The sequence below is a fragment of the Phoca vitulina genome, unplaced genomic scaffold (assembly GCF_004348235.1).
Source record: "Phoca vitulina isolate PV1807 unplaced genomic scaffold, GSC_HSeal_1.0 scaffold45, whole genome shotgun sequence".
NCBI lineage: Eukaryota > Metazoa > Chordata > Mammalia > Carnivora > Phocidae > Phoca > Phoca vitulina.
In genome coordinates this window covers 10749883-10768691 of record NW_022589748.1, presented here as the reverse complement: position 1 = coordinate 10768691, position 18809 = coordinate 10749883, and the positions used below count along the sequence as shown (strand labels likewise).

The 18809-nt window shown below is 53.0% G+C and overlaps 2 protein-coding genes across 7 annotated transcripts in view; one reads left to right on the top strand and one right to left on the bottom strand.

The window, feature by feature from the left end:
* The window catches only part of SGF29 (SAGA complex associated factor 29), a 31308-nt gene extending 16446 nt beyond the window's left edge, over nucleotides 1-14862 (top strand). For all 3 annotated transcript variants that reach the window (XM_032431003.1, XM_032431000.1, XM_032431001.1), the window contains exons 2-10: nucleotides 4388-4476; nucleotides 6234-6309; nucleotides 6988-7060; nucleotides 12004-12068; nucleotides 12934-13063; nucleotides 13138-13284; nucleotides 13522-13557; nucleotides 13645-13807; nucleotides 14548-14862. In XM_032431003.1, the coding sequence (XP_032286894.1) occupies nucleotides 4402-4476; nucleotides 6234-6309; nucleotides 6988-7060; nucleotides 12004-12068; nucleotides 12934-13063; nucleotides 13138-13284; nucleotides 13522-13557; nucleotides 13645-13807; nucleotides 14548-14664 (882 nt within the window). In that variant the 5' untranslated portion in view covers nucleotides 4388-4401 and the 3' untranslated portion in view covers nucleotides 14665-14862. The remainder of the gene's footprint in view (nucleotides 1-4387; nucleotides 4477-6233; nucleotides 6310-6987; nucleotides 7061-12003; nucleotides 12069-12933; nucleotides 13064-13137; nucleotides 13285-13521; nucleotides 13558-13644; nucleotides 13808-14547) is intronic.
* A 57-nt stretch (nucleotides 14863-14919) lies between these two features.
* Nucleotides 14920-18744, bottom strand: LOC116648763 (sulfotransferase 1A1). Of its 4 annotated transcripts, none has more exons than XM_032431006.1 (9): nucleotides 18654-18744; nucleotides 17983-18111; nucleotides 17092-17299; nucleotides 16859-16984; nucleotides 16670-16767; nucleotides 16107-16233; nucleotides 15912-16006; nucleotides 15237-15417; nucleotides 14920-15111 (listed from the first exon to the last, which is right to left on the bottom strand). In XM_032431006.1, the coding sequence occupies exons 3-9, from the start codon at nucleotides 17237-17239 to the stop codon at nucleotides 14999-15001; spliced, it is 888 nt and encodes a 295-aa protein (XP_032286897.1). In that variant the 5' UTR covers nucleotides 17240-17299; nucleotides 17983-18111; nucleotides 18654-18744; the 3' UTR covers nucleotides 14920-14998. The 4 variants fall into 4 exon arrangements, with proteins under 4 accessions (XP_032286897.1, XP_032286895.1, XP_032286896.1 ...); XM_032431004.1 differs by having other exon boundaries at nucleotides 17092-17275; XM_032431005.1 differs by having other exon boundaries at nucleotides 17092-17275; nucleotides 17983-18100.
* Between the last annotated feature and the right edge of the window lie 65 nt (nucleotides 18745-18809).

The following is an 18809-nucleotide window of genomic DNA, read 5'->3' as shown; positions in this document are numbered from 1 at the left end:
GAAGAACCTCTTTTTTTTTTTTTTTTAAAGATTTTATTTATTTTTCAACAGAGAGAGAGACAGCGGGAGAGGGAACACAAACAGGGGTAGTGGGAGAGGGAGAAGCAGGCTTCCCGCTGAGCAGGGAGCCCGATGCGGGGCTCAATCCCAGGACCCTGGGATCATGACCTGAGCTGAAGCCAGACGCTTAACGACTGAGCCACCCAGGCGCCCAGGGGAAGAACCTCTTTCCTGTGGCTACATTCCAGGGAGGGACAAACTCTTGCCACCTGGCTGGCCACTAGTACGTTGGCCATAATGGTGTTGGGCTCAGGCTCTCCCTGTTTTACCCGTTCTTTCAATACTCGTGTTCTTCTCAGGCACAGGATGGCCATGCGTGTCATCAGGACAGCCACCGATCTTAACTCCCGTGTAAGGTGTCCTCCTAAATAACCTGATGTGATCCCTCCATGAGCATAAAATCCAAGATACATCTGACCGTGGGCTTCCTGCAAGGGACCGGTGGGAGCTCTTACGCGGTTGGGGCACTCACCTGACAGGGACCACTTAATCTGAGAGCAGGACCAAAAATGCCAAACAGCCCATGGGTAAGGACGAATGAGAGACATGAAGAAACAAAAGTATGGAAATCCTATCGAATCTGGGCAACTTTCTCATGAGCTTTATCCATGATCCAGTCCTTTTTTTTAATTTTTATTTTTTTAATTTTTATTTTTTTATTAACATATAATGTGCTACTTGTTTCAGGGGTACAGTTCTGTGATTCATCAGTCTTACACAATTCACAGCGCTCACCGTAGCACATACCCTCCCCAGTGTCCATCACCCAGCCACCCCATCCCTCCCACCCCCCTCCACTCCAGCAACCCTCAGTTTGTTTCCTGAGATTAAGAGTCGCTTATGGTTTGTTTCCCTCTCTGGTTTCTTCTTGTTTCATTTTCCCCCTCCCCTCCCCGTTCCCCTATGATCCTCTGTTTTATTTATCAAATTCCTCATTATCCAAGATCCAGTCCCAAGGGAGTGGTCCCATCCGGCGCCCCCCCAAGAGGTCCTATTCGGTATGTGCCCCGCCTGCTTTCCTGTCGACAGACTGCTGCCAAGATCCTGTCCACGCTTCCCTCTTTTTCCCAAGTTACTTACTGCCTCTTCGTTTGCTGCTGCTGCTGCTTTTTTTTTTTTTTTTAAAGATTTTATTTATTTATTTGACAGAGACACAGCGAGAGAGGGAACACAAGCAGGGGGAGTGGGAGAGGGAGAAGCAGGCTTCCCACAGAGCGGGGAGCCTGATGCGGGGCTCGATCCCAGGACCCTGGGATCATGACCTGAGCCGAAGGCAGACGCTTAACGACTGAGCCACCAAGGCGCCCCTCTTTGTTTGCTTCTTATTTTGTGCATCAGATCTGAAATGTGTCTTGAGAGGACTGGATGAATGTTGCCTGACTCTTGTACTTGGGGGCTTCTCCCTCATTCGTTTCCAGGTTGATAGCTATGATAACTGCCAGTTGTCTGTGGTTAGTCTACCTTGGGCGGTGACTTTAAGGAATATTCCAAGCAGCTGCTGAAACTCCTTTTGTTTCGAAGAGGTTCCCTGAATTCTCTGGCCTGACATGGACTGTTTTCACTTTTTGTGGGTGGAAAGAAAATGTGCGTTTGTTCTTCTGTCTCAGCTGATGAGCTTTAGGACCCGGAGTCCTCTTTTTTCTGTTTGGGCTTTTATCCAACTCCAGCCTTGCTGGCAGCACCCCTTCCCTCTCCTCATGTTTCCGCACCACCCTAGGCGAGGCTTACATAACCAGCTCTGGTGAGACCTCCGTGCCTCCTGCCCTCGCTGTTGCGCCACCTCCTTATGAGGTTCCAACTGAAGCACCTCCTGAATCAGTATGAAGAGGTCCAAGAGTTCCCTTGGACTTAACCCACACCCTTCAGATTTCCCCATAGGTGCCCCAAGTAAAACTGACAGCGGGGAACAAACTGATTGACTGTTAGTGCCCACAGGTGCAATATATTCTATAGTAAAACTAATTTAGGTTTGTTAGTTTCATTAAAATGGACGTGTCTTTAGAGTTATCAGCATTAAATGTAAAACTTTACTGAGGTTTACTAAAGGTCAGATAAGCTCGTGTTATCTTTGCTGCAGTTTGTCAGCAAAAGATGATTTAAAATGATGGTTAATTTTACCCATCTCATAAAGCTTTCCTGGGTAATTGTTAAGAACGAGTAGGTTGAATAAAAAGGTTTCTAGGTAGGGGCGCCTGGGGGGCTCAGTCAGTTAAGTGTCCAACTGTTGATCTCAGCCCAGGTCTTGATCTCACAGTCATGAGTTCCAGCCTCACACTGGGCTCCACACTGGACGTGGAGCCTACTTAAAAAAAAAAAGTTTATAGGTAAAACTTTTAAATGGCTTTCAAAATCTTTAGTAACCTGAACCTTTAAAGTTTTGCTAAATTAAACAATAAATTGGATTGAATTCATTGGCAATCCAAGTCTTGTCCCCAACAAAACAAAATATTAAAGCATTGTTTACTCAACACGGGTTTGTGCTTCTGGCTTCTTCTTGCAGAGAAACTGACAGAGTTGCTTTCCTTATTCCCATCAGGCTTAATTACATTTAACAGAATTTTAACTTAGAAACCTTAGTCTGAAAATTAAGTAGTAACCAATTGTGAACTGTCTGCTACACCAGAATTTCTTTTTTTTAAGATTTTATTTGTTTGTCAGAGAGAGTACAAGTAGGGGGAGCGGCAGGCTGAGGGAGAAGCAGGCTCCCCACTGAGCAAGGAGGCTGATGTGGGACTCGATCCCAGGAGGCTGATGTGGGACTCAATTCCAGGACCCTGGGATCTTGACCTGAGCTGAAGGTGGACAGTTAACCGACTGAGCCACCCAGGCATCCCTACACCAGAATGTTTTAGCTTGGCAATTTATGAGTACAGTTCATAATTTCTAAAAACATATGTTTCCCCATAGCACAGTCTTTCAGTAAAGCATAAGGCATGTTTACCAACAGACTCAACTCTGTATTTAGGAAAGTAGGAAATGTGTAAGGAAGGTATAAGAAATGAGAATACATTTTGTTGAGGGGAAAAAGAAAGTTATTTTGTCCCAAAATGAGATTGGTTATTTATTTATTTTTAAAGATTTTATTTATTCATTTGAGAGAGAGCAAGCACGAGCAGGGGGAGTGGCAGAGGGAGAAGCAGGCTCCCCACGGAGCAGAAAGCCCAATATGGAACTCGATCCCAGGACCCCGGGGTCATGACCTGAGCCGAAGGCAGACACTTAACTAACTGAGCCACCCAGGTGTCCCAAGATTGGTTATTTAGAAAAGGCTTAGGACAAAATCTGAATGAAAAAGTTGTAGAAGGTGTGTGAAGGCAAATCTTTGAAAAGAACTTTGTATGTGGTCAGGACTAAGATTGAAATAAATGAATTTTTTAAAAAGATTTTATTAATTTGAGGGAGAGGGAGAAACAGACTCCCCGTGGGGCTCAATCCCAGGACCCTGAGATCATGACCTGAGCCAAAGTCAGACACTTAACTGATTGGGCCACCCAAGCGCCCCAAAATAAATGGATTTTAAAAGTACACTGGCATAAGATTGATATTCTGCTTTTCTCTCTGTTAAGACCATTTTCGGGTGCCTGGGTGGCTCAGTCGGTTAAGTGTCTGCCTTCAGCTCAGGTCATGATCCCAGGGTCCTAGGATCGAGCCCCACATTGGGCTCCCTGCTCAGCAGGGAGCCTGCTTCTCCCTCTTCTGCTCCCCCTGCTTGTGCTCTCTCTCTCTCTCAAATAAATAAATAAAAAATCTTAAAAAAAAAAAAAGACCGTTTTCTTAGATTGTTGGTCTGCTCATGATAAGAAATTGTAAACAAAGGTTTATTATTATTTATGTGCCCAGAAAACCAAAGCTTCTGTGTTTTTGTCTTTATCAGGTCTTTGTACTTAAGAAAGTTAAAAATTCTCAAGAAAAAAAACCAAAACAAAACACTTCTCAATATTAAAGGAGCTAAGTTTTGCTAACAACTGCGTAACCATCGATAGACTCTTATTGCTAGCTTGGTTAATTAAATCCCGAGTTTCATAGTGATCTATGATCCTGTTGAGGCCTGTACTTTGCAACTTCCCAAGATTCAAATTCTAAAAAAAAGTCCTTTTGATTAATTAGGCTGGTTTATGTGGTATGTTAAGTTACTTGGGAAGCACGGTCAAAAACTTGATGAACCTTGGGTTCTGTTGTTTGGATAAATGCTGTTATAACTGTTGTAGAAATTATGTGAAATTCCTAAAGTTTTACTGTGTCCTGGTATGAGGTCATCACTGGACACCCTGAGCTTCAACACACAGCAGCCCCTAACAGGGTTCCCTTCTGTTCGCCTCCACGCCAGGCACTCCGGACACGATGGCCCTGGTGTCTGCTGATTCCCGCATCGCAGAACTTCTCACAGAGCTCCATCAGCTGATTAAACAAACCCAGGTAAGAAGCTGCAGCCCTTGGCTCCTGGAGGGTGGCATGCGAGCCATGAGCCGCGGGGCGTTCACAGGCTTTGGACATGCAGGGACCCAGGTGACCGATGAACTGGCAGCCGAGGAGAACGTGGGGTGTGACAGCCGGATTTTCTGTCGGCAGGCAGGACGTCGTAATCCCCTCTGTTCCATGACGGCTACAATGAGCTAGGATTCACATACCGTACAGCTCACCCATTTGAAGTATGCGATTCCAGTGGTTTTTAGTATGTTCACAGAGTCGTGCCACCATCCCCACGATCAGTTTCAGAACATTTTCATCATCTGACAAAAATGCCCTGTACCCGTCATGGTCCCTCCCCTTTTCCTTCCACCCCCTTATCCCAGCTGAACGAAGATACCCTTCGCAGGCCGGATAAGCCAAGAGTGTAGAGGTTCTCTCCCGGGAGCTGGTCAGGGGCCTCGTTTGGAAGGCGCAGGGTCTGAAAACACAGGCCTGCTGAGTTCATCTTTTACTGCACAGCCGCCCCCAGCCCGGCCCTTGGCCTCCACTCCCTTGCAGCAAAATGGTAGCGGGGCCTCAGTAGCCAGTCGGGACAGCAGCCGCCTGCCCGAGACAGCAGCGGCGTGAGTACGAGTGTGGGTGACAGTGCAGCAGCCGCCAGGCCAGGGAGAGACTGCAAGGAACACTCAGTCGGTCCCGCAGGACCGGTACCTACGCTTTCCTAATTTATACTAATCCGATTACCCGCTTCCGCCCTTCATGCGGTACTGTTCATGCCTTATAATGAATTTGTGTAAAACTGTTCAGCATAGAAATTAGCTGATGGTGAGCTAAATCAAGTTCTTCCTTGGGCCAGTCGTTTCCCGTCGGCGTTCCCGTCTGAGGAGAATCTGGCCCCGGTTCCCCCCACATTTGCTCATCAATACCAGTATCAATGGATGACTTCTTGACGGGGGGCAGCTGAATCTTACCAGCATTGCCAGTGTGTTACACCATGTTCAACTACGGTCATGGTGGAGTTCAGTTTCATTACAGAACAAGTTAGTGAGAATTACAGAGCTATTTGTTATGCCCTCCCAACAGAATTGGCGTGCTCACTTACCAGATATTGTTATGGACGATATTTTTACTTTACAGTATTTTTACTTCATGATACTTGCTTTAGTCCACTTGGCCACGATTCAGTTATTTCTGGGTTCTGAGTCAGCTGGGGACAAAGCCAGTCGCCCTGTCCCAGCTCACAGGCTTGTGCTGAGACTGCTTTTCATTGTGTGTTCTCCTATAGCAGGGCCCACCTCCTACCTAGGGGGAGCCCCAAATGGTACTCAAAATAACAGTCCTGTCTCTGCCAACCGTAGCTCAGGATGTCTTATTTTGATCTGTTCTTGGGTCAGGGCAGTCATAGTGCATTAATATAAATTACAAGTGGAGCCCAGTGTGGGGCTTGAACTCACGATCCTGAGATCAAGACCTGAGCTGAGATCAAGAGTTGGACGCTTAACCGACTGAGCCACCCAGGCGCCCCCACCCAGGTTACACAAAGACCCATCTCTTGGAGCCATACACCACGCAGTCCTGTGGCCCAGAAGGGAGCAGTCCTGGAAATGCCTTCCCAAACGATGTCCTTTGTAGTGGGATGTAACCTGAAAAGTAAGGGTCAGAAGATACTGGTGTACGTATTTCTGGCGCCTCTGGCCTGGGATGCCGGGGGCCACGGCAGGACAAAGGGCCGCCCTCATGCCCTGTTGACCTTATCCCTGCAGGAAGAGCGTTCGCGGAGTGAACACAACTTAGTGAACATCCAGAAGACCCATGAGCGGATGCAGACAGAGAACAAGAGTAAGTCACTGGGCTCAGAAGAGAAAGGGGAGGAGAAAGGGGGGTGGGCTGAGACCGGGAGCGTGGCTATCACTAGTTTCAGACAGGACTTTTGCATGTGTCTACATAATCCAAAACGAACTGCTCCTTAGTCAGTTTTCCCTTCGGCTGAGTGACCTAAGGTGACCCGGGAAACAGATGACAGACCACCTAGCACTAAGGAACCTTAAAATCCCCCAACTCTAGAGACTGGGAAGTCAGTGTTAAGGCTGCATCCAGGGGAACCCCGTTGAGTGCACAAGCACCCCAGTTACCTGGTGTTTTCTAGAGAGAGAGCTTCCCTCCCAGCATCCCCTGCACATGCCCCAGAGCCCTCCTGCTCAGCCTCCTGGGTTGGTGCTTTCCAACTCTGAGCAGCTTTGAGAACTGTTGTCTGTTTTCCTGTGTGCTAAGAAATAGTTTCTGCATGTGTCATGCTATGGCAAAGGCTAGAAAGTCCTCTGCCAAATGCGTGATGGCATGTGAACCATATGAAAACGTGAACTCGTTAAACCCGGGGCATCAGCCTCGGGGCACTTCGAGCCAGCAGAGCTCACGTCTCGGTCCGTGGCCTCTGCACGCCTCTCGGGTGCACAGAAGCAGCCCCACAGGACTGCCAGCCACCCCCCTGCCCACCCTCTTCCTCTGCTCACTTTGCAGTCTCTCCCTATTACCGGACAAAGCTGCGCGGGCTCTATACGACCGCCAAGGCTGATGCGGAGGCTGAGTGCAAGTGAGTCCCGTCCCCTCCCCTTTGTCACCCACCCGTGTGCTGGGCTGCTGGAGCCTGCAGACCCCAGCCCCCGCCGCCTTTCCTGCCACCAATAAGCAGATTCCCATTCCCCAGGCTGTCCCTTGGGGCCCCCGCTTTCCCTAGAACCCACTTTTGGGCCTCCCCTTCCCGCTAGCCCTGCTGTTTCCTAGATGGCAGCAAGGTGGGGGCCGGACCCCGGCACAGCCTTTTACTATCAGGTGACCTGGAGCAGTCGCTCCCGCTGAGACCCACTTACCCCATCATTACAACAGGGATCATAACTGTCTACAGAACTGTCAACATAACACGAGATAATGTATATAAAGTGCCTAAGACCAGTGATTTTCACACTCTTTTGACTATAACCCATAGTAGGAAATACATTCTCTGATGTGGCTTCATCATGATATTAAGACCTCGTCGTCATCTCTGTACTACTACCACTAAGGACTCCTGTGCGGCCCTACTGAGCCGGGTGCTATTCCAAGTACGTTACGTACTTATCTCATGTAATGCTCAGAGCGACCGCAAGGTGGACGTTACCCCCATTTTACAGGTGAGGACACGAAGATACAAGGGGTTCCATAATCTGCTAAAAGTCACACAACTAGTAAGTTGGGGAGCCCCGTTGTCGATCCAAAGTCCATATTCTTTAACACCATAATAGAATGGTGTAATGGTCACCTTTCCACGGCACACACATATATCACAGAACTGGAACAAGAAGTACGGTTTGTACTGTTACCGTATATATAGTCTGGGGTTTGTTTGTTTGTTTGTTTGTTTTTAAACGTTTTTTTATTTATTTGACAGAGAGAAAGACAGCCAGAGAGGGAACACAAGCAGGGGGAGTGGGAGAGGGAGAAGCAGGCTTCCCGAGGAGCAGGGAGCCCGATGCGGGGCTTGATCCCAGGACCCTGGGATCATGGCCTGAGCCGAAGGCAGACGCTTAACGACTGTGCCACCCAGGTGCCCCTGTTTGTTTGTTTTTAAGTGATCTATACACCCGACGTGGGGCTCGAACTCCCAACCGGAGATCAAGAGCTGCATGCTCTTACCACTGAGCCAGCCAGGCATTCTGTGTTCTGTTTTATTAAATGCTGGTTGTTACCCCAGAAGTTAATCTCACAAGCCACTAATGAGTCACTGCCTTGCACGTGTGATGGTCAGCACCCTAAGCATTACCAGTGGCTCCAGGATCTTCCTCTCCTCCCAGCTGGCCCTTCACAGACCCTGTCTTGTGCTCAAAGACCCTGCCTTGTACTCACGGTCCCAGATTTTCTTTGCCTGCCATTGTCTTTGTTCTGCAAATCTTTGCTGGCACTTACCCTGTGCCTGGTGCTGGGCAGTCCCCATACAGAGACACGAGGATAGCGAGGACCCGGCCTACGAGGGCAAACAGTCTGGAAAGGAGAGGCACTCTAAGAAAACAGTGACCAGGACAGTATAGTTGGTGGGCCAGCAGAGGTGGGCTCACTGTGCCTGGGGGCCTGGGACAGCCACAGGGAGGAGGAGAGACTTGAAGTAGGGGTCAGTAGGTGGACGTGGCAGAGGCCGTGGAGGAGTGTGTGGTGGACATGCACACTGGGGGAATGAGAACTGGTCCTTTGTGGCTGGGGAAGGGGAAGGCAGGACTTGGAGGGCTTCCAGTAACTGGACTTTATCCTGGAGGCCATAGGGAGCCAGCGAAGATGTAAAGCAGGAGAAAAACCTCTGGCTGCTGGGGTAGGGCAGACGGGGTAAGATTCAAGGCCATTTAGGAGACTAGGCAGATGGTGATGGAATTGAGCCAAGACAGTGGCAGTGGGGATGGAGAAGCAAGGGTGGGTTCGAGGGCAGGTTCTGAAAGAAAATTGGGGGCCATTTGGGAGAGGGGAAGCTGAAGATTCCACACGTTGCAGCTTAGATGGAGGGACCTGACGGGGCTTCCCATGCTCGGCTGGGGCCGGCTTAGGCGGGAGGAGACACCGTGCCTTCTGATTGCTGGTGTTGTCTACCGGCTTCCTGGCCCACCCTTCCTGCCCCCTGTTCCCCTGATGTGCACATTTGTCATCTGGCAATTGTTGGGCCCTTTCGTGCTCATCTGTGCTGGGGTATGGCTTGCATAAGCTTGCGTGACAAACACATTTGAGAGTAAAAGGCAAAATGGTCCTTCCCAGCTTAATTGCTGGCAAAGTGACTGCTTCTGAAACCAGTTTGGTGTGGGCTCTTCTCTGGCATTGACTTATCTGGAGTTAAACATTTATAAGCTCCTTTCAGAATTGCAGGGTCCAACGTTTTGCAATTCTGCTGCCATTTCATTTTTCGACTCTGAAAAGTTCATCCATTCATCACTAGATACTGAGTCGCTGTCGGCACCAGGCGCCATGCTGGGTACGGGAGCGTGTGAGAGTGTGAAGGGCCAGCCCCGCGCATGGGGAGGCTCCCGGTCAGGGCGGGGAACACATGTCTCTGTGTGCTCCTGAGGCACTCTCCTGCACCCATGCGTGTCTAAGGAGATTAACTAAAAGCCTCAGGAAACTGAAGAGGCACCTAGAGCCAGCCTCAGGAACTAGCCCGAGGCCCGTGACACATTGCTGTTGTCTCTTCCATGTGCGCCAGGGGCTGCCCCCCAGCTGGTTTTCATCCTCCTGCTTTGCAGAAAATGGAAAAGAACCCCTGCTCTTTAATTTAACAGTTGTTCTCTTTTTTTAAAAAGGCCTTGAGTTGGCACACTGGCAGGAGGGATCAAAGGGGAACAAGATCAAAGATCCAACTTTCCATAAACAGGTAGCCATTCCCAGGTGGGAACAAATCATTTTCTAACCTTAGTGCAAAAGGCATTTCTCAACAGCGGAAGGGATGGTGTCCTCAGTGAGACTTTGGCCACGGACAGTGGATAACTCCATCACCCAGAGTCGCAGCTAGGGAAGATAGTTTTATGACCGGCCCAGCTGGTGCAGGCAAAGGTTCCAAGGGCCCGAATGACTCAGGGACTAGAATGTCAGGTGCCCAGAGGAGAGAATGAAGGCCACGGTTCCGGGCCCTGGACAGCAGGTGGTTAGCTGGGACGCTTGCCTGGTGGTGTTCCAGCTTGCTGACCAGAGGTGCCGCTCTAGTCTTGACCTGTCCCGTCGGAAGGTGGTCTTTTCCAGTTTCTGCAGGGTTGTTCCCTTATGTAATTATTAAGTCTCTTATGGGAGATATTGAGATTATGTAAATATCCCATGTCCCCAGACTCTCGGCTTTGGCATCTGTTTATGATTCTTGCCTAAAACAATTGGGATTTTTTTTTTTTTTTAAGCTCCCCAGGGGAGGGGTACCTGGGTGGCTCCAGCGGTTGAGTGTCCCAACTCTTGATCTCAGCTCAGGTCTTAATCTCAGGGTCGTGAATTTAAGCCCCACATTGGGCTCCATGCTGGGTGTGGAGTCTACTTAAAAAATAAAATCAGCTCCCCAGGGGATTCTGATGTGCAGCTAGGGTTAAGAGCCACTCCGTTACTATCTCACCAAGTATGGCTTAGGACATGCTGCATAAAACTTCTTCAGACAGGTGCAGCAGCGATGGTCAGACTCCAAGTTCCGTTTGGCTTCCTGGCTTTTACTCTGCTGCTGTCCTGGGGCCTGACCGCCCCACGTCCCCAGGCTTGCGAGCCTACGGCACCTCTGACTGAGCCCTCCCTGCATCCTGTGCCCTCCACGCTGAGCTGTGGTGCAGCAGGCATCCTGCTCCGGATTGCCTGGCTCCCTCTGCCAGGGCTACCCCCACCCCCACCCCCACCCCGGCCTCCGGCCTCTGCCTGATGAGCTCCACAGGAGCCTGGGACACCCCCCTGGCCCACCTGCGAGGCTGTCATCTCCCTCCTGCTGAATGAAGGCCTTCAGAACCTCGGGGGAATTACTAAAGGTTGACTAGAGGAAGAGCCATGGGAGAGGAGGAAAATCAGTGACCCCAGATGGAGTCTGGGCTGCTTATTCCTATTGAAATATTCTTTGGGGGAGAGTCCTCAAGATCTAGGATAAAGAAACCTTTCTCCAGTGAGGATTGTGTTCCCTTCTGCTGGATTGCTTGGGCCCCAACCACCTTGGAACCCTGTAAACTGACTCCAGAGGTTTCCTGGGGCTGCAGCCTTTCAGAGACAAATCCCTTCCACCCCCAGCCCCACTCCGAGCCCAGAGAACTCCCCACAGTCCTCTGGAGTGTCTCCTTTGACTTGTCCCAGCTTGGGCAGACCCCGAGCTTTCACTTCTATCCTCCAAATCTCCAGACTGTTGGAGGCGGCCAGCACTGCTGCAGGGTTTCTTCAGGCTCTGTGAAATGCAGCCGGCTCTGCTATGGTTACCGCTCTGGGATCCTCTTGGATTCTTGGGCATGCTACCTCTCACTACCTTGTCAGTTCTTTTATGCTTTTTAAAATGTAAAAACAGGGGCGCCTGGGTGGCTCAGTGGTTAAGCGTCAGCCTTCGGCTCAGGTCATGATCCCAGGGTCCTGGGATCGAGCCCCACATCGGGCTCCCTGCTCCGTGGGAAGCCTGCTTCTCCCTCTTCCACTCCCCCTGCTGTGTTCCCTCTCTCGCTGTGTCTCTCTGTCAATAAATAAATAAAATCTTTAAAAAAATAAAATGTAAACACAGGAGCGCCTGGCGGGCTCAGTCAGTAGAGCATGCAACGCTTGATCTTGGCGTTGTGGGTTCGAGTCCCACATTGGGTGTAGAGATTACTTAAAAATAAAATCATAAATAAATATCCTAGATAGATAGATAGATTAGATAGATAGATAGATTAGATAGATAGATAGAAAGAAAGGAAAGAAAGAAAAAAAACAGGGCTTATAGTTTTCGGCAGTAGGGCTGGTCTGAGTTACCCAGCCTGCTGTAAGCAGAAAAGGAAGTCTGTGCTTTGTGCTTCATCCAGACCTCTTCTCCCTTCTCCCCACCCTCAGCATACTCCGGAAAGCTCTAGATAAGATAGCGGAAATCAAGTCCCTGTTGGAAGAAAGGCGGATTGGTGAGTTGGAGACCACCTTGGCGCTTCTTGACCAGGTCGAGTGAGGCTTCCTGAGACCAGCATTCGTGGCTCCCTACAGGGGTGGGGGGCCTGTCGCCACAGCCCGGTGTGCTCGTTCCATGGACTTCTGACGGGGGCGCGCATGTGGACAGCCTGGGTCTGGGAGGGAGTGGAGGTCCTGGCCAGCGCTCAGAGGCAGGGGCTCCCAGTGTCCCTGTGCAGACCTGGAAGATTTCACCCCGCCCCCTCATGCTTCTCTCCCCCTGTGCCTGGGGCAGTTGCCTCCTTCCCGCTACCCCCCACCCCCACCTCTTGCTGTGGGAAGCACCGGCTGCTTTGGGAGAGCCATCCTTCAGGTGGAGTTTACACAGGGTGTTGGCTTCCGAATCCCTGCAGACTGCCGTGGCTCTTCCATCTCTTACCCCTTCAGTGAGCCCTCAGTGGGCAGACAGCTTGCCCATCAGACATGTCCCACCGCCAGTTGGGTTTGCACGATGTTGACTGGGTGTGTTGAGCCATGCCTGAGGAGGTCAGGAGTCTGTCCACGTTTGACAGTTTTTAGGTTTTTTTTGTTGAATGACAGCATATACTCCTAGTAGAAAAGTACCCATAAGCCTACAGACAGCTCTCTGAAATTTTGGCTAACCCAACCAACGGATGTGACCAGCACCTCGGAACCCTTCTTTTGCCGTCGGTGCCCTCTGTGAGAGCAGCCCGGGACTCTCACCGCGGGCATCTGGTGGGAGGGCAGGGGTCACACTGGGCCCTTGGTGGTCACTCAGGAGGTGGGCTCCAGGCCAAGCTCCACTGACTGTGCACCAGTGCCCTGTCCCTGGTGCCTCAGGGGCGCGCTTCCTTCCCACAGCGGCCAAGATTGCGGGCCTGTACAATGACTCGGAACCCCCTCGGAAGACCATGCGCAGGGGGGTGCTGATGACCCTGCTGCAGCAGTCCGCCATGACCCTGCCCCTGTGGATCGGGAAGCCTGGTGACAAGTGAGGGCAGGCCCGGGGTGGGGGGAGCTGCCAAGAGGGAAGGGCTGGGACTAACACCTTATTCCAACCCTCAGGCCCCCACCCCTCTGCGGGGCCATTCCAGCCTCTGGGGACTACGTGGCCAAACCTGGAGACAAGGTGGCCGCCCGGGTAAAGGCTGTGGATGGGGATGAGCAGTGGATCCTGGCCGAGGTGGTCAGTTACAGCCATGCCACCAACAAGTGAGTGGACACCCAGCCCTCGGTCCGCTCTCCCGTTACACCTGCGCCGGCCGCCCCTCACCCCCGTCTGCAGGCTGGGAGAAGAGCCTCCCAGGGTGCCTGTGGAGACGGGGACGGTGTGTGACTCAGGCTCCCTGGGCTGCTTCCCCTCCCCACACCCCACCCCGCCCTTCCTCGTCGCTCCCTGATTTGGACCGTGCACCTCCCTGCATCCACCGTTTTCTCCTTGTTCTCCAGGTATGAGGTAGATGACATTGATGAAGAAGGCAAAGAGTGAGTGTGCTGGTCAGGGAGGGACCATGGAAGCAGCTGGAAAGGAGCCCCCTACCTGGCATGGGTTGACCTGAGCCCCCCTTCCAGGAGACATACCCTGAGCCGGCGGCGCATCATCCCACTGCCCCAGTGGAAAGCCAACCCGGAGACGGATCCTGAAGCCTTATTTCAGAAGGAGCAGCTCGTGCTGGCCCTGTATCCCCAGACCACGTGCTTCTACCGTGCCCTGATCCACACGCCCCCACAACGGGTAAGGCAGCCCCCATGGGAGAGACAGACCATGACGCCAGCACTGGGCTGAGCGGATGGGTCATGGGGTCACCTTCCCCTTCCTTCCCCTCCTATCCTCATCTTCTAGCCTCTCTGAGCTAGGAGAGTCCTACGTGTTGCTCTCTCTCTCTTGCTTACACTCTGCCCTGTAGGTGCCCTCCAGCCACGTCCCCTTGGGCAGTGCCAGCCAACTCCCTCTCCAACCTTCAGAGTTCTAGCCAGCCCCACATGGAATGGGACCGATGTACCCTCTGGTCTCACCTCACTTTTGCACTGAGATGGGCAGCACCACACCCAGGGCCTGTCCTCCAACCTTGACTGTCGCACCACTGCCCTTTCTTCATGTGAGGCTATGCTCCCTCATGCTGGTGACCCATTACCTGATGGCAGCTTCAAGGCTGTTCTCCCCTCTTCCTCCAGGAGCCCTGCCTGCTGCTCTCTGCGTTTTTCTTGATCCCCTTAACACAGGGTCCCCAAAAGGCACCAGATCCTCCATGTAGAATCCCCCCACATAGACAGCAAGTCTCCCTCCTCCCTGCTCTTTGTGCCCTGGCCCTTCGTTGCTGAGAAAAGGGCTCTGCCGTAGCAAGGACTAGGTTCAGAGTGAAGATGGGGACAGGAGAGGCTGGGAACCCGTGGACCAGAGGTTTCCCATCAGTCTGGGCTGGGGGTCTTGCCTGGGGTTTCTGACCAGCCCCTCCTGTCTTCCCCCTGTCCCAGCCCCAGGATGACTATTCAGTCCTGTTTGAAGACACCTCCTATGCAGATGGTTACTCCCCTCCCCTCAATGTGGCCCAGAGGTACGTGGTGGCTTGTAAGGAGCCCAAGAAAAAGTGAAGTGGGCTGGCAGACTCACAGTCTCCTGCCACCCTCACAGGGGAATGCAACAAAAGGTTTTGTGGCAAATAAATATTGTTTCCCTTTGCCCGCGTCTCCTTGGTTTTGTTTTTCCAGGCCCTTCTCCCCTTCCCCATAACGGGGCAGGTTCGGGAATTGGAGGCCGCAGGGTCGAGATGGCTTCATTTGGTCCCAGTGGGCATTTCCTTTTAGCTCACGTTTGCTCTTTGCCTGCATTAAAGGCTCTCGGTGTAATACACATGGAATTTTATTTTTGAGGCTGGGGGCAGGTCACCGCAGTGGGGTCTTCGGCGTGCCTCCCAGGGAGCACCACTCACAGCTGGGTGACGAAGCGGAGGCCGTAGCCCTCCATCTTCTTGGCATAGTCGGCGTCAAAGCGCTCGTTCTGGGCCACAGTGAAGGTGGTCTTCCAGTCCCCCGAGATGCCTGTGGACAGAGGGGAGGACGGCTGCAGGCCCCAGCCACAGAGCAGGCCCGGGGTGGCTCAGGCCAGCTCTCGCCTCCGCGTCCACGCTTGCCTCCCCAGATGCCTGTCCTGCACGGGCACTCACCTTTCCTCATGAAGGCCGAAATGCTGTGGTCCATGACGTGAAGGGGTATGGTGCTGTAGTTAGTCTTGGAGTTGTTCTTCATCTCATTGAAAGACGTGTGCTGGACGATGAGATCCACGGTCTCCTCTGGCAGGGAACGCCCCACAAACTTCAGGATCTTCTGAATCTCCCTTTTGGGATTCTGGAGCAGCAGAGGGGCTCTTCAGTGGAGGTTGGGATTGCTCACTGAGCAAACAAAAGGGAGGGCCCCCCTAACTCCTCGGGGTCTGGCCACTTCCGCCTAGAGACCTCTCAGCCCCACCTCCTTGACTTGGGTCCTCTTTCCCTGGGGCACATTAGTTGCCCCTGCCCTGTGACCCTGAAATAAGCTCTTGTTTGGGTCCTGACGGGTGAGCGCAGGGACGGTCCTCTTTCGTAACTGTGGCGGCAGGGAGAGCAACAGAGAATGCTGGCGGATGGCTCTGTGTCGCTGGGGTCTGAGATCAGAGCTATATGGCCTTGCTGCCCGGGTGACGCTGCGGCTCCAAGTCCCGGGCAGGAAGGCGGGCTGGGGGACCCGGGGGACTGGTGTGGGGCTGCCAGAGGGCAGGCGGCCAAGAGGGCCTTGGCAGGTCCCTGGCAGGTTCCTGCTTCTCCACGGATGACCTGGAGGGAAGCAGCAGCAGGCGGCCTCACCTCTTTCATGTCCTCGTAGAAGAGATAGAGAATGGGGTGGGTGTGACTCAGCTCCCACCACTCCCGCACGTGCTGATACCAGGACCCATAGGACACTGGGGAGAGGGGCAGAGACATGGACACACGGGCTGGTATTAGTTTGGGCTGGCTGCCGCTCAGCTCCGCCCCGCTCCTTCCTCCAGATTCAGGTCCCACCTTCCCCAGCCATGAACTTCTCCAGGAAGTTGTCCCAGGTGTCAGGGTCTGGGTGCACCTTGGCCATGCGGTAGAAGTGGTAATAGGAGACAGCCACATCCTTTGCATTGCGGGCCATGTAGACCACCTGGAGGGACAGATGACCCCCACACACACCCAAGCATCATCACCACACAGTGAGCCAAGGTGGTTCCACCCTTCACAGCATCCCTGCAAGGGAAGTTAGCTCTTGGTCTGGCCAAGGGAGTAGTAAGCTTAGAGGCTGACTTGCTTGTGGTCCCTGGAACCATACTTATGCTAACCTAATCCCCCTCAGTGCTGCCATACCCAGATTGGGAACAAGCTGTGCCAGATTCTCACCAGCCCCCTCCTCCACGGGCCTGGGGAGGCCTGCAGAGAAGACTGCCTTTCTCAGCTCTCCCCAGGGGAGTCTCCTTTTCACTGACCCCCACAACAGGATGAAGCAGACCGCCTCCTCCCCTAAGATGAGACCTTCCCAGCAGATAGGGCCAAAGCTGGGATGGCCCCAGCAGCCTCGTTCCCTGGCTTCCTCTGCCATTCACCTTGACCTTCTGATCCAGCAAGGTCTGGGGGAGCAGAGCCAAGGGCAGGTGTGTCTTGATGAGTCGTGGAGCTGGTGTATCTTTCAGAACCTCCAAACCTATGCCATGGGGTAGGGAAAGTCTGCTGAGCTGGAGCCCAGTCCTGCCCCCTCCCTCTGCTCCACTGGTCCCCAGAGCCCCACTACACACCTGTGGGAACCCCTGGAACCTTGAACTCAAGGAAGGGTACCCGGATGAAGATGGGGGCCCTTTGACACTTCTGTACATCACCGCCTTGGTAGATCATGTCCAGGATCTCACTCACCCAGGTGGTGCCTGGAGAGCAGGGAAAGGGTCGGTGAGCAGGGCTGAGGGCAGCCCCTTGCTGGTCCAACGTAGGGGACTGTGGCCCAGGAGAGGGGTGGATGGCCCTCATCACCTACCAGATTTGGGGTAGGTACTGATAAGCAGGTCATCAGGCTGGGCTTGGAAGTCCTGCAGTGACCCCAGTGCCTCTGCAAAGTACTTGACGAGAGGGATCCCCTTCACATACTTCAGGGGCGGGCGCGAGGTGTCCTGGATGAGCTCCATGCTGCGGCGTCAAGGGCCGGAGTGCGGCCAACTTGCCTTAACAACATCACAACATGCCATCTGTTGAAATCTTGCTTTAAGATGAGGGACTGCGGCTGACTTGCCCCTGCTCACAAAGCTAGTGGGTGGTGGGAGCTGGGCTTCAAACCCAGACGGAACGCTCATGCAGTGGGTCAGGGCGCGGGCTGCACCTTTGCTTTACCTGCAGGGCTTATTAAAATCCCCGAGCCTGAGGCCACACCCCAAACCAATTAAATCACTCTCTGGGGCCCAATCCCGGTTTTCTTGGAAGCTCCGGGAGACTCCAGTGTGCCTGTGAGCACTACTACTCTGGCGCCTGCCAGTTCTCCTCCTCCCACTACTTCTGCGGCAGCCCCCGGGCTACTGCACCGGCCTGCTCTCCCTGCTCTCCCTGCCGTCCCTTTGAGCAACCTGGGCCCCTCACGCATGGCAACATTTCAAAGGCCGGCGGGGCCTGTGATCCCACTTGCCAAACTGCACTCTGTCTTGGCTCAGGGATAAACACAGCCAGCTGAAAAACTTGAGCTTGTCTGGGGGGCCAGAGTCTGGTATGCGGATGAGCAAAAGCGGCGGGTCCATGGAAGAGGGAAGGGGGTTTCAGCCGGGGTTGTGGTTGGCTGATTGAAATGGACCATCCAGAGGGAAAGGGCAAGGATGCCACTGCGGCAGCAGCAGAGAGAGAGGGGCTAGCCCTGCCCAGCCCACCCCACCCGGGCACTCACCACACCTCTCTGGATCTTGGTCTTGTGACTGCTTCGTGCTGTGGCTTACTGGGTGCTGTGTGGTGAGTGCAGAACTGCTCTGGAGCTGAAGGGTTTTTAAACCCAAAGTGGGAGGGATCTGGAGCCAGCCTCCAGGAAGGAAAGGGTGGAATTTAGAGTGGGAGGACCCGCCTATGCTCCCCTCCTTAGCACCCCAGCAGGAGCCAAGCTTAGACTGGCCTGAAAACCCAAGATGTGGGTTTGGTGTGTAGAAATTAAAGGGAAGACTGAAACTAGACAAAAGAGCCCAGTAAGTTTTCACTTTTATTCGAAGGGGGGGGGGGGGTTTGGAGCTGTAATCTTTGCTCCTGACCTGCCCTCTGAACTCCACCCCTGCGCGGCAGGCCAACTGACAGCTTGTTCTTTTTTTTAATTTTATTTATTTACTTGACACAGAGAGAACAAGCAGGGGGAGCAGCAGAGGGAGAGGGAGAAGCAGGCTCTCTGCTGGGCAGGGAGCCCAACGCGGGGCTCCATCCCAGGACCCCGGGATCCTGACCAGAGCCAAAGGCAGATGCTTAACTGACTGAGCCCCCCGGGCACCCCTGACAGCTTGTTCTGATGGAGCCAGCCAGTTTAGAGGGGGCAGAGTGGAGAGGAAAGGTGGCACTCTTGTGAGCAGGGCCACTCACCTTCCTGCGGCTCCAGGCCAGTCTTGAAGATGCCAGAGGTTCAGGCTGAGAGCGGCCCCCACTGGTGTTCTAGCAGCGCAGGCATTCCAGAACTGCTAGTCTGACCTCTGACAAGGCCAGTACAGAGCAATGGGGGGGGGGGGGGGCTGGTTGATT

Coding starts and splice junctions, on each gene's coding strand:
- LOC116648763 (XM_032431006.1), bottom strand. CDS start 17,239: ATGGAGCTCATCCAGGACACCTCGCGCCCGCCCCTGAAGTATGTGAAG. Junction 16,985..17,091: donor CAGTACCTACCCCAAATCTG/GTAGGTGATGAG, acceptor CCTGCTCTCCAG/GCACCACCTGGGTGAGTGAG. Junction 15,418..15,911: donor TCTACGAGGACATGAAAGAG/GTGAGGCCGCCT, acceptor CTGCTGCTCCAG/AATCCCAAAAGGGAGATTCA.